Here is a 12,219-nt window from a genome sequence, read left to right on the forward strand (position 1 = left end):
AACAGCAAATGTGTTGTCTCTATGTCCACCTAACATCAATTCAAACACCATGACACAATTCCATCAGATTAATGATAAAAACCTAGAGGACATTATTCAACTTCTGAAATCCTCGTCCTGCTGCCTTGATATTATTCCAACAGGATTTTTCAAAGATGTTTTGCCTTGCATGGCCTCAGATCTACTTCATATAGTAAACAAATCTCTTCACTCAGGTATTTTTCCACAGGCCCTGAAAACTGCAGTCATTAAACCGCTCTTAAAAAAGAATAATCTAGATGCTTTAGTAAATGAACAACTACAGGCCCATATCAAACCTCCCATTTCTAGGTAAAATAATTGAAAAAGTTGTTTTTCAACAGTTGAGTAATTTCTTGCATTTAAATAACTGTTTCGATGTGTTCCAGTCAGGCTTTCGTCCAAACCACAGCACTGAGACTGCTCTTGTAAAGGTCTTTAATGACATCCACTTAAACACAGACAGTGGCAGAACTTCAGTGTTAGTATTATTAAATCTCAGTGCTGCGTTTGACCACTGTTGACCACAGCATATTACTAGACCGACTGGAAAAGTGGGTGGGACTTTCGTAAACAGTTCTAAATTGGTTTGAATCCTACTTTAAAGGACAGAAACAACTTTGTTTCTATAGGTAAATACACATCTGAGTTGACAAATATGACATGTGGGGTTCCTCAAGGCTCCATCTTGGGGCCTCTTCTCTTTAACATGCTACCACTGGCTCAGATAATGAAAAACAACAAAATAAGTTACCATAGCTATGCAGATGACACACAAATTTACGTAACAATTTCACCAGGAGACTATGCTCCAATTCAAACACTGAGTAAGTGCATTGAACAAATCAATGACTGGATGTATCAGAACTTTCTCCAATTAAACAAAGATAAAACTGAGGTAATGGTTTTTGGAGCCAAGTCAGAACGTATAAAAGTTAGCGCTGCGCTTCAGTGTGCAATGTTCAAAACAACAGATAAAGCCAGAAATCTAGGTGTAGTAATGGACTCTGACCTGAGTTTCAACAGTCACATTAAAACAGTTACTAAATCAGCCTACTATCACCTAAAGAATATATCTAGGATTAAAAGACTAATGTCACAGCAGGATTTGGAAAAACTTGTCCATGCCTTTATCTTCAGTAGACTTGACTACTGTAATGGTGTCTTCACAGGTCTCACTAAAAAATCTATTAGAAAGCTGCAGCTGATTCAGAACGCCGCTGCTCGAGTCCTCACTAACACTAAGAAAGTGGATCACATCACTCCTGTTCTGAAGTCTTTACACTGGCTTCCTGTGTGTCAAAGAATAGATTTTAAAAATATTGATACTGGTTTATAAAGCACTGAATGGTTTAGGCCCAAAATACATTTCTGACCTCCTGCTAAATTATGAACCATCCAGATCTCTCAGGTCTTCAGGGACTGGTCAGCTTTCTGTCCCCAGAGTCAGCACTAAACACGGTAAAGCAGCGTTCAGTTATTATGCTCCAAATATCTGGAACAAACTCCCAGAAACCTGCAGGTCCGCTGCAACTCTTACTACTTTTAAATCCAGGCTGAAGACTTTTCTTTTTGTCACTGCTTTTAATTGAACTATTCATATCTTAACTGTAACTTTTATCCATGTATTTTTTCTTTTAATGTTTATTTTATTAGCTTTTCTTTTTAATGACTGATTTTAAATGCCCTTTTCTTAATGTCTTTCATTTTTTGTAAGCACTTGAATTGCCTTGTGTTGAAAAGTGCTATATAAATAAACTTGCCTTGCCTTCAGGGATTTGTTATCCCGGGGGACTCCCGAGGCAGTAGGAAGGTACCGACAGGCCCGAAGGGCAGCAGCCTCATCCGTGGCGAGGCAAAGCAGCGGGTGTGGGAGAAGTTCGGAGAAGACATGGAGAAGGACCTTCGGGCGGCACCAAAGTTGTTCTGGAAAACCTGTCCGACACCTCAGGAGGGGGAAGCAGGTGAACCATCCCAGCTGTGTACAGTAAGGATGGGACGTTGTTGACCTCAACTGATGGAGTGTTAGGGCGTTGGAAGGAACACTTTGAGGAACTCCTGAAACCCGACAACTCCGCCCCTCTATGTTAGAGGCAGAGCTGGAGTATGACGGGGGATCAAACACCAATCTCCCGGGGGGAGGTCACTGAGGTCGTCAAACAACTCCACAGTGGCAAAGCCCCGGGGGTGGATGAGATCCGCCCAGAAATGCTGAAGGCTCTGGGTGTTGAGGGACTGTCACTGGTTGACACATCTCATCAACATTGCGTGGAAGTCGGAAACAGTACCGAAGGAGTGGCAGACGGGGTGGTGGTTCCCCTTTTTAAAAAGGGGGATCAGAGGGTGTGTGCCAATTACAGAGGCATCACACTACTCAGCCTCCCCGGGAAAGTTTACTCTAAGGTACTCGAAAGGAGGGTCAGGCCGATTGTCGAACCTCAGATTGAGGAGGAACAATGCGGATTCCGTCCTGGTCGTGGAACGACGGATCAGCTTTTTACTCTCGCAAGGATCCGGAGGGGGCCTGGGAGTACGCTTATCCGGTCTACATGTGTTTTGTAGACTTGGAGAAGGCGTATGACCGAGTTCCCAGGGAGTTACTGTGGAAGGTGCTGTGGGAGTATGGGGTGAGGGGGTCTCTACTCAGGGCCATCCAATCTCTGTACTCCCAAAGCGAGAGCTGTGTCCGGGTCCTCGGCAGTAAGTCGGACCCATTTCCGGTGAGGGTTGGCCTCCGCCAGGGCTGCGCTTTGTCACCAATCCTGTTTGTAATATACCTGGATCGGATTTTGAGGCGTAGTCATGGGGGAGGGGGTCTGCAGTTCGGTGGACTAAGGATTGCACCACTGCTTTTTGCAGATGATGTGGTTCTGATGGCTTTATCGGTCTGCGACCTTCAGCACTCACTGGATCGGTTCGCAACCGAGTGTGAAGCGGCTGGGATGAGGATCAGCACCTCCAAATCTGAGGCCATGGTTCTCAGCAGGGAAAACCGATGGTCTGTCCACTCCAAGTAGGGAATGAGTCCTTACCCCAAGTGAAGGAGTTCAAGTATCTCGGGGTCTTGTTCTCGAGTGAGGGAACAATGGAGCGTGAGATGGGCCGGAGCGGTACTTGCAGTCGCTTTACCGCACCGTTTGTGACAAAAAGGGAGCTGAGCCAGAAGGCAAAGCTCTCTGTCTACCGGGCCATTTTCGTTCCTACCCTCACCTATGGTCATGAAGGATGGGTCATGACCGAAAGAACGAGATCGCGGATACAAGCGGCCGAGATGGGTTTTCTCCGCAGGGTGGCTGGTGTCTCCCTTAGGGATGAGGGTGAGAAGTTCGGTCATCCGGGAGGCACTCGGAAGTTGAGCCGCTCCTCCTTCGCGTCGAAAGGAGCCAGTTGAGGTGGTTCGGGCACCTAGTTAGGATGCCACCTGGGCGCCTCCCTAGGGAGGTGTTCCAGGCACGTCCAGCTGGGAAGAGACCAAGGGGTAGACCTAGGACCAGGTGGAGGGATTATATCTCTTCGCTGGCCTGGGAGCGCCTTGGGATCCCCCAGTCAGAGCTGGTTGATGTCGCCAGGGAAAAGAAAGTTTGGGGCTCTCTGCTGGAACTGCTACCCCCGCTGCGCACCCGACACGGATAAGCAGGAGAAGATGGATGGATGGCTGGATGGATGGATAGATCTGAGATATCATGTAGTAATAATGAGAGGGAATGATTTAGAGGTTGTGAGAGGAGAGTGAGGATGGTAGTTGTTTATTTGTTATACTCTTTGTGTTTATTTAATTGTGTCATTTTTTATTTGGTGGATAGTTAGGCCTCATCAATCGGTAATAGTTAAAGGTCACTTATTATGCAAAATCCACTTTTTCATGTCTTTCATAAGTTCTTTTTTTACCAAATATCTCTCAGAGGGGCTTGGGGAGTGGCTCCTTATTTTCATCTAAAGTAACAGACAGAGAATCAGCACTTTGTTGAAAACAGGGCTGAAAACAGAGGGGATTATGGGATGCTGCAATCCATGATCTGTTATGGTACTTTGAGCCAAACACTTCAGACACATGTTTTGTATATATCTGAGACCTATAATATATTGATGAAAAACAGTATAATAGGTTACATTTATGTCTAATAATTTCTTATTGTAAGGGAAACTTCTGTGTAGCAATGCAGTGGGAGTCACCGACTCAGAAAAGAGACACGGGAAGAGCAGGAGCTTTGATGTCAAACACTGATGGTTTATTTGGAGCTTCGGCCGGAGAATCACATCACAAGTCCCAAGAGCCACGGTCTGACTGCACGGGAGAAAATGCCACGTCAATTCTGAAGAACTCTACCCCCAGACCCATGTATTTAGCTAGTTCAGAGAGAATCATCAACATGCTGCATAACAAGATAGAACCATAACACCTCTATCAGCTGACGCCAACAGGCAGGAACAGGGAGACAGAACACTGCGAGCACAGCAGCCAAGGTTGCAGGTGCGTGTGCTCAGTCAGGACAGTTTGAAGAACTGATAAACTGGGTCAAAGTTATGGACCTTGGAAAATATTTCCCCAACAGTTATCACAATGCTTTTTGTTTTCAATGAATCATTTAATTGACCCACCGCTAATGAGACAACCCAGGTGAATAGGGTAATATTTTTAACTTAAAGGTATCAGCTAGAAATTTCTCCAGTTAATTACTTACAATAAGGCAATTGTTTTTTGTATTACAAGTTCTCTGAAATAGCATGTTTAAATAAGCAAATGATCCATTATCTCATTAAATATGCACATATTTTAACACATTTCAGGAATCGAAATCTGAACTTTGGATAAAGCCAAGTTCAAAATTCTTGTTTCATTTTGTAGTCATATTAGTATCTAAGGCTTTTACAGAAGGGATATTGGATATCTCTTTTTATCACTCCATAAATTGGAAAATACTGTCAACAGCCCTAAAATATCAATTTTTGCCATGTTTTTAGGTATACAATGTTGTATAATTCAGGCTATGAATGATATATGAAACAAACCCTTCTGTAAAAGCTTTCATAATATTGATAGGAATATAACTGGAAGGTTTGGTGAATGTACGTGCTACTGAAGTTGAAATTTTCGAACTCAGAGTAGGAGAAAAAAACTCATTTTGAGAAAACGACCTTTAAAGATTGCAGTGAGGCGCTAGCTAAACCCTCCTGTTCTTTGGATGATAGCTATCATCCAGAGAACAGGAGGGTTTAGCTAGCGCCGTGAAGGTATTTCATGGTATTCATGTTCGGGGTCATTTGTTTTTTTGTATAACCTTGCTTCGTGCAAGTGACAATTGTTGTCGTCTTCTCTGTGAACGTTTTTTTCCGCCGTTCTTTTACCATTTTGAGATGTCAATTTCTAGCGGGAAAGCTAACTAGGAAGTGTTTTAGGACACCACGTGACGCATCTGAACGAATCACGTTATCAGAAATTGACACCAGCCAATGAGGATTTCGTTTCTTGGTTGAAGACCCCTTTGTGCTTTCACGATTGGTTGCTGATACGAAGGAAATGACCATATTTGGATCCGATGAGATTGTGCAGGAGAGACACAGCTTTCCAACGATATCTCTGTTGACATGGTGCACACGCGGTCGCGGTACTTTCTGATACGTTAGAATGATAACTTTTGGTTGAATTTAGGAGAAATCTACAGACGCAAATAGACAAACTATAGTAAAATAAACACTTAAATGTGTATTTTGTACGGTTTCCTTCCAAAAGCCTGAAGAAAACATGTTATAGAATCAAAATAGCACAAATCTCAAAATTGACCAGTAGGATACTTGAAAAACGATGTTTTTGCCTGCCGTGTCTCGCCTTAAGTTAGGTGTTGTGGATTAGTTATTTCTAGCTATTAAGTGAGAAGCAAAGTGTTTTAATTTATTTAACCTACCACTTCCTCTTGGTAGAGCCACCCCTGACAGCGCCTCCAGCACGGAGCTCTTCCCCGAGCTTTGGTCTCCAATGACGGCGATAGCAGGCAGAGCCAAGTCCTTCTCTACACCCAGAGAGCGAAGAGAGTCGATGAGGTCGATGCAGGGACGCACCTTCTCCCTCATACTGTTGGTTCAGAGTGTTCATAATGATGACTTATTCTATCCTGTCAATAAAGTGCTTTTTGTTGTATTTATTTGAAGATGTGTTCTTGGTTGAATCTGCAGTAGCAGCCGGTCGGATGCTGAGATTGAGTGTGTCGGATGCGAGCTGCCAGTAGCCTGTGCAATGAAAGGATAGGTTTCGTTTCTTTACCCGAGTTTCATTTTCTTCGCAAAGTCTTTTCCAGTCTTGTACCAGCAGCATGGGTGGACCGGCTCGGTTCGCTGCCTGCACCGCCCTTTATTTTTTATTTTTTTAAACGTTATCATTTAAGTTGGGCTGATAAGCGACTGAGGTCCACAGTTTCCCCGCAGCGAGGCTCCCCCGCCCTCCTGTTGACAGTTCACGAGCCTCTAGAAATCCCCCCCACCCCCTTTGTTGTTTAAATTGGAGTTTATTGGTAGAATTCCGTACTTATAGCCAACTGTTATTGCCATTCAGTTTCCTGAAGTATATTATGTTTGTGACCGGAAGAACCTAAATACGATTCTCAGTAACTTGATTAAGCCAACATTAACCTTTTAAAATGATCTAACATGCCAGTTATTTTCATATTTTTGGACCTTATGTAGACTATCTGTGGCATGACATTCAGGCAATAAGAAAGTTGAATGAAAATAAGACAATATAAAATAGACCTTTATTGGTGCCCGTAGGGAAATTAAGGTGTTACAGCTGCCGCAGATTAAGAGAGAAACAAAGGACAGCAGATAAGAGTTCACACAAGTTCAATAAGAACATAAGAGTAAACATGTAAGTATCAATATGAAGAAGAATAACAAGTCATATGTATGAACAAAATTAATTAAAAGGCAAATAATGAATACGAATATTACACTGGATCACTTATCAATAGCCACTCTTTATTTTATTTGCTTTTCTAGCTTAAGTGACTAATAATATCACAAATCTGCAAAAGAAATGAAATGTGATGAATGTGAAAGCCCAACAAACTTCTTCCATCAGGAATCTGATTTTAAGGTTTGCGCTTTACTTGGGCTGTGTTGAAGTTGAATATGTTCATGCTGAAGTCATTCAACAGAACACGGGCTCCTGACATGCGCTTGAGGCTTTTCTGAAGTTGTCTTCTCTTTGTTTCCATTGAAAAGTCCTCTTGAAGCAAGCACTCAGTTTTCTCCTTGTCCTGAAGCATCTGCAGCATCTCCCTGTGCAGCTGGAGGGCAGACTCCTGCATCACATGGTAGCGGATCACCAGCGGGATCTGGTCAGCCAAACGCATGGATCCGATGAGATTGTGCAGGAGAGACACAGCTTTCCAACGATATCTCTGTTGACATGGTGCACACAGCGGTCGCGGTGCTTTATGTTACGTTAGAATGATAACTTTTGGTGAATTTAGGAGAAATCTACAGACGCAAATAGACAAACTATAGTAAAATAAACACTTAAATGTGTATTTTGTACGTTTTCCTTCCAAAAGCCTGAAAGAAAACATGTTATAGAATCGAAATAGCACAAAATCTCAAAATTGACCAGTAGGCTACTTGAAAAACGATGTTTTTGCCTGCCGTGTCTCGCCTTAAGTTAGGTGTTGTGGAATTAGTTATGTCTAGCTATTAAGTGAGAAGCAAAGTGTTTTTAATTTATTTAACCTACCACTTCCTCTTGGTAGAGCCACCCCTGACAGCGCCTCCAGCACGGAGCTCTTCCCCGAGCTTTGGTCTCCAATGACGGCGATAGCAGGCAGAGCCAAGTCCTTCTCTACACCCAGAGAGCGAAGAGAGTCGATGAGGTCGATGCAGGGACGCACCTTCTCCTCATACTGTTGGTTAAGAGAGTTCATGATGGTGACTTCTTGTAGCCTAAGGTAATAGAAAAAAGGAAACGGAATGATAAGTCCTAAGTCTGTCGCAGATAAGTGTAGTAGCCTACAAAGTACACAGGCTGTTTCTACGAGCTTTGTGTGCCGGACTCAACTAACACTGCAGGTGCAACCAGAAAATCAAGTTGGGTTTATGGGAAATCAAGACTACACTTTTTCCTGTCTGCCCCTTTCCTTGCAATGTTTACTTGTAATTTCAATTACAAACCGGTTCTTCATGTGACATGCTTTGGTTATGATGCTGTAAGCCTACGCCCAAGGTCACTACTTTTGTGTTAAATTACATTTACAAATGTGTTTTTATTTAAAAAATAACCACATTTTTAAAAAAAACGTTTTAAATATATATACTCTCAATTAATCAAGTAAAAAGCCCATTACAACTTCCATGTTAAAAAGGTGACTACTAGAAAATGTTATATTCAATTCACTTTTACCTGTGCTGGTATTGTCCATGCAATGTTCAACACTAGCTCAGTTGTGCCTGGTATGTATAAATCACAATTTGGGGTAACAATAAGGAGGTGGGAAATGTAAGACAATATTTAGTTTATTTGTTTTTTGTTTTATTGTTTTCAGGATGTGCTGTTTGTCTCCCAGTCACAAATATAAGAGTTCATAAAATAGTAGTAGATATACAATGTTGACAGTTTCCATTTCACAGCAAGTAGAGTAAAATGGGCTAGAAAGGTTAAGAAAACGAAACTGCATTTTGAGATGATTTCCTGACGTTTCGCTGCCAAAAAAAAAGAGAAATACAGAACGTGCAAATGTATTGTAAAAGAGTCGAGGTCAGGTTATTTCAGTGGGACATGTACATTAAACACATAAAAGGTCCTTTGCTGTTTTGAAAGAAGTATCAAGATCCTTTACTTAAGAAAAAGTACAAATACTATGGTCTTAAATAATCCACTACAAGTAAAAGTCGTGATTTCAACATTCTTCTTATGTAAAAGTACAAAAGGATTAGCATCAGAATGTAGCCTACTAAGTATAAAAAGTGCTCATTCTGCACAATGTCCCATTACAGAATAATATAGTACATAAGTATTATCATCTAAATGTACTTCAAGTATCAAAAGGGAAAGTACTCATTATGCACATTGGATCTTTTCACATTATTTTATTATTATGGTTTATATTATTATCCTGTTTTTATACATGTAAGAGCATTTAAAGTATTGTAGTTGGTCAATATGGACTACATTTGGATAGTTTAAATACTTTGTAGATTAGAAGTACAGTACTGTATTATACCATGTTAGCATATAATACGTTTGATATGCGCGCCACTAAAAAAAAAACTAAAATATTGGAAATGTTCAACATTGTCTACTGGCAATAAAGTGAGAGGTACAAGGTGACCAGAGCAGTATGGGAGCTGGCTTTTTGCGTGAGACTGATATCGGGGTTGCCTTCCGATAATCCAAAAATCAGCTCCTAAATTCTAACCCTATCTCCTATTCCTTGACCTCTGAGTGAAACGTCACAGGGTTAAGGGATAGTGGATAGGAGAATTCAAAAGGACTTAGGAGAAGAGACTGCGGTACTTTAGGTTGCGTTCGGATAGTTTACAAATCAGCTCCTAAGTTCTAACCCTATCTCCTATTCCTTGACCTCTGAGTGAAACGTCACGGGGTTAATGGATAGGAGAATTCAAAAGGATTTATAGGAGAAGAGACTGCGGTGCTTTAGCGAATCCGAGGCTGCAGTCGAATAGTCCATTTAGCTTAGGAACCTTCCTAACGGAGTGAAATGACCCGGAAGTCCCTCAGTGGCAGCCATGATAAGTGCCGTTCGAATTCTCTAGAATGATATGAAAGGAGGTTTCAAACTTCCTTTATAACCTCCTTTAGCTTAGGAACCACTGGACCTCCCTAACCGAAAGGAGAGGAGAAAATGCTGCCCCACAATGCCTTGCAGCCGCAGCATTTGACGTCACTCAACAGTCGGCCGTTCACGGAAACAATCGATTATGACGGAGAAATTATATCATGAAAGTTACGGTGCTTATTAAGCTTTTTAAAACGTAGGCCTATGTGGTAAGTTGCCAAAGTGATTTGTTTTGAACGTTCATCAGTATTATAATCAAAAAGAGAAATATGAACGTTAGTTTTTACTGAAATGATCAAATAAAGTCAACATTTCACTGAGCTGTGTGGGGTCTGTTCAACTTTTAAAAGATGTTTGAATGGTGATGTAGGCTACACAGTGATAGGTGTTAAGGACTAACGTTTATAATAAATACATTTGTATTGATTTTAAGATATTTTCATAGTTCATACAATCATACTGGGATAATTTTTTGTATTAATGTGGACCGGAGGGAGAGGGTGACGAGCATAAGTTTCACTTTCCTTTTTTATTTCAATTCCAACTTTGGTCATGAAGAATATGTTTCTCTGTTGTCCACGTTCATAAAGCATAACACAACAGCATCAGAGCACGGTGCAGAGTCTCTAGATGACTTTACAGTACCTCGTTCTTATTAAACATCCATGTTGTAGTCCGCTGTATAGAAAACTGTAGTTTCCATAGTTTCCCCACAGCAGCAGACGCACATTCATGACGTCCGCTGGTGCATCATAAACACGTCGGATAGTGAAAGTGCAGTCGGATTCTCTAAAGTACCACAGTCTCTTCTCCTAAATCCTTTTGAATTCTCATATCCACTATCCCTTAACCCCGTGACGTTTCACTCAGAGGTCAAGGAATAGGAGATAGGGTTAGAACTTAGGAGCTGATTTGTAAACTATCCGAACGCAACCCGACTGCACTTTCACTATCCGACGTGTTTATGATGCGCCAGCGGACGTCATTTTGTGCGTCTACTGCTGTGGGGAAACTACAGTTTTCTACAGCGGACTACAACATGGATGTTTAATAAGAACGAGGGACTCATCTAGAGACTCTGCACCTGCTCTGATGCTGTTGCTTTATGCTTTATGAACGGGGACAACAGAGAAACATATTCTTCATGACCAAAGTTGGAATTGAAATAAAAAAGGAAAGTGAAATGTATGCTCATCACCCTCTCCCTCCGGTCCACATTAATATAAATGATCCCAATACGTATGATTGTATGAACTATGAAAATATCTTAAAATCAATACAAATGTATTTATTATAAACGTTAGTCCTTAACATCTATCACTGTGTATATCACCATTCAAACATATTTTAAAAGTTGAACAAACCCTACACAGCTCAGTAAAGACTGTGAAATGTTGACTTTATTTGATCATTTCAGTAAAAACTAACGTTCATATTTCTCTTTTTGATTATAATACTGATGAATGTTCAGAAAAAAGCACTTTGGCAACTTACCACATACGTTTTAAAATGCTTAATAAGCACCGTAACTTTCATGATATAATTTCTCGGTCATAATCGGTTGTTTCCGTGAACGGCCGACTGTTGAGTGACGGCAAATGCTGCGGCTGCAATGCATTGTGGGGCAGCATTTTCTCCTCTCCTTTCGGTTAGGGAGGTCCAGTGGTTCCTAAGCTAAAGGAGGTTATAAAGGAAGTTTGAAACCTCCTTTCCTTTCATTTGGAGAATTGGAACAGCACTTATCATGGCTGCCAGTGACGTACTTCCGGGTCATTTCATTCCGTTAGGAAGGTTCCTAAGCTAAATGGACTATTGGAATGCAACCCTAGTGTTTATATATATATATCACAGGGCTGCCAAGTTTCAGTAAAAAGTAGGAGTGAGACTTTCGGGGGAAGATGCGTTTTGATTTTTTTTGTTGCCTTTTTTAACGTCGATTTAGAGGAATATCTCAATTTAAATGAACATTAAGACTGTTGTGATGTCTTCACCCCCATGCCAGCTGCTCTCCCTGCACTGTCTGCCTCCTCATGCTTATATAGTGTTAATAATTGACCAGCACAAGTAGAAATGAAAACAATTGTAACAAATAAAAGTTTGACAAATAAAATACATTTATTTATAAAATGTCAATATAAAGAAAACATAGCAGCCTTTTAAGAAACAATAGCAGCCTTTTAAGAACCAATAGCAGCCTCTTTTTTTTTAAGAGTAACAAAATTAGAACCAGAATAATATATATATATATATATATATATATAATATATATATTATAAATAAATAAAGTGCATGTCTTTGTTTGTGTGTTTTGGTTTACATGACATGTCTCATGTTGTAGGTGTTTGTGGCAGATGTTGATGCCTTGATGACAGAGGGAGGGGGCTCCCATTTGAAACACTGTGGCTCAAGGTTTGCCATC

General features: G+C 41.0%; 1 protein-coding gene across 1 annotated transcript; it reads right to left on the reverse strand.

Annotated features, from left to right (window-relative positions):
* Positions 1 to 6,752: 6,752 nt before the first annotated feature.
* On the reverse strand, positions 6,753 to 8,081 carry LOC117561942 (interferon-induced GTP-binding protein Mx-like). The gene is made up of 2 exons (XM_034239676.1): positions 7,742 to 8,081; positions 6,753 to 7,412 (listed from the first exon to the last, which is right to left on the reverse strand). The coding sequence occupies exons 1-2, from the start codon at positions 7,926 to 7,928 to the stop codon at positions 7,351 to 7,353; spliced, it is 249 nt and encodes an 82-aa protein (XP_034095567.1). The 5' UTR covers positions 7,929 to 8,081; the 3' UTR covers positions 6,753 to 7,350.
* Positions 8,082 to 12,219: the final 4,138 nt, after the last annotated feature.

Source organism: Gymnodraco acuticeps, unplaced genomic scaffold (assembly GCF_902827175.1).
Source record: "Gymnodraco acuticeps unplaced genomic scaffold, fGymAcu1.1, whole genome shotgun sequence".
In the NCBI taxonomy this organism is placed as follows: domain Eukaryota; kingdom Metazoa; phylum Chordata; class Actinopteri; order Perciformes; family Bathydraconidae; genus Gymnodraco; species Gymnodraco acuticeps.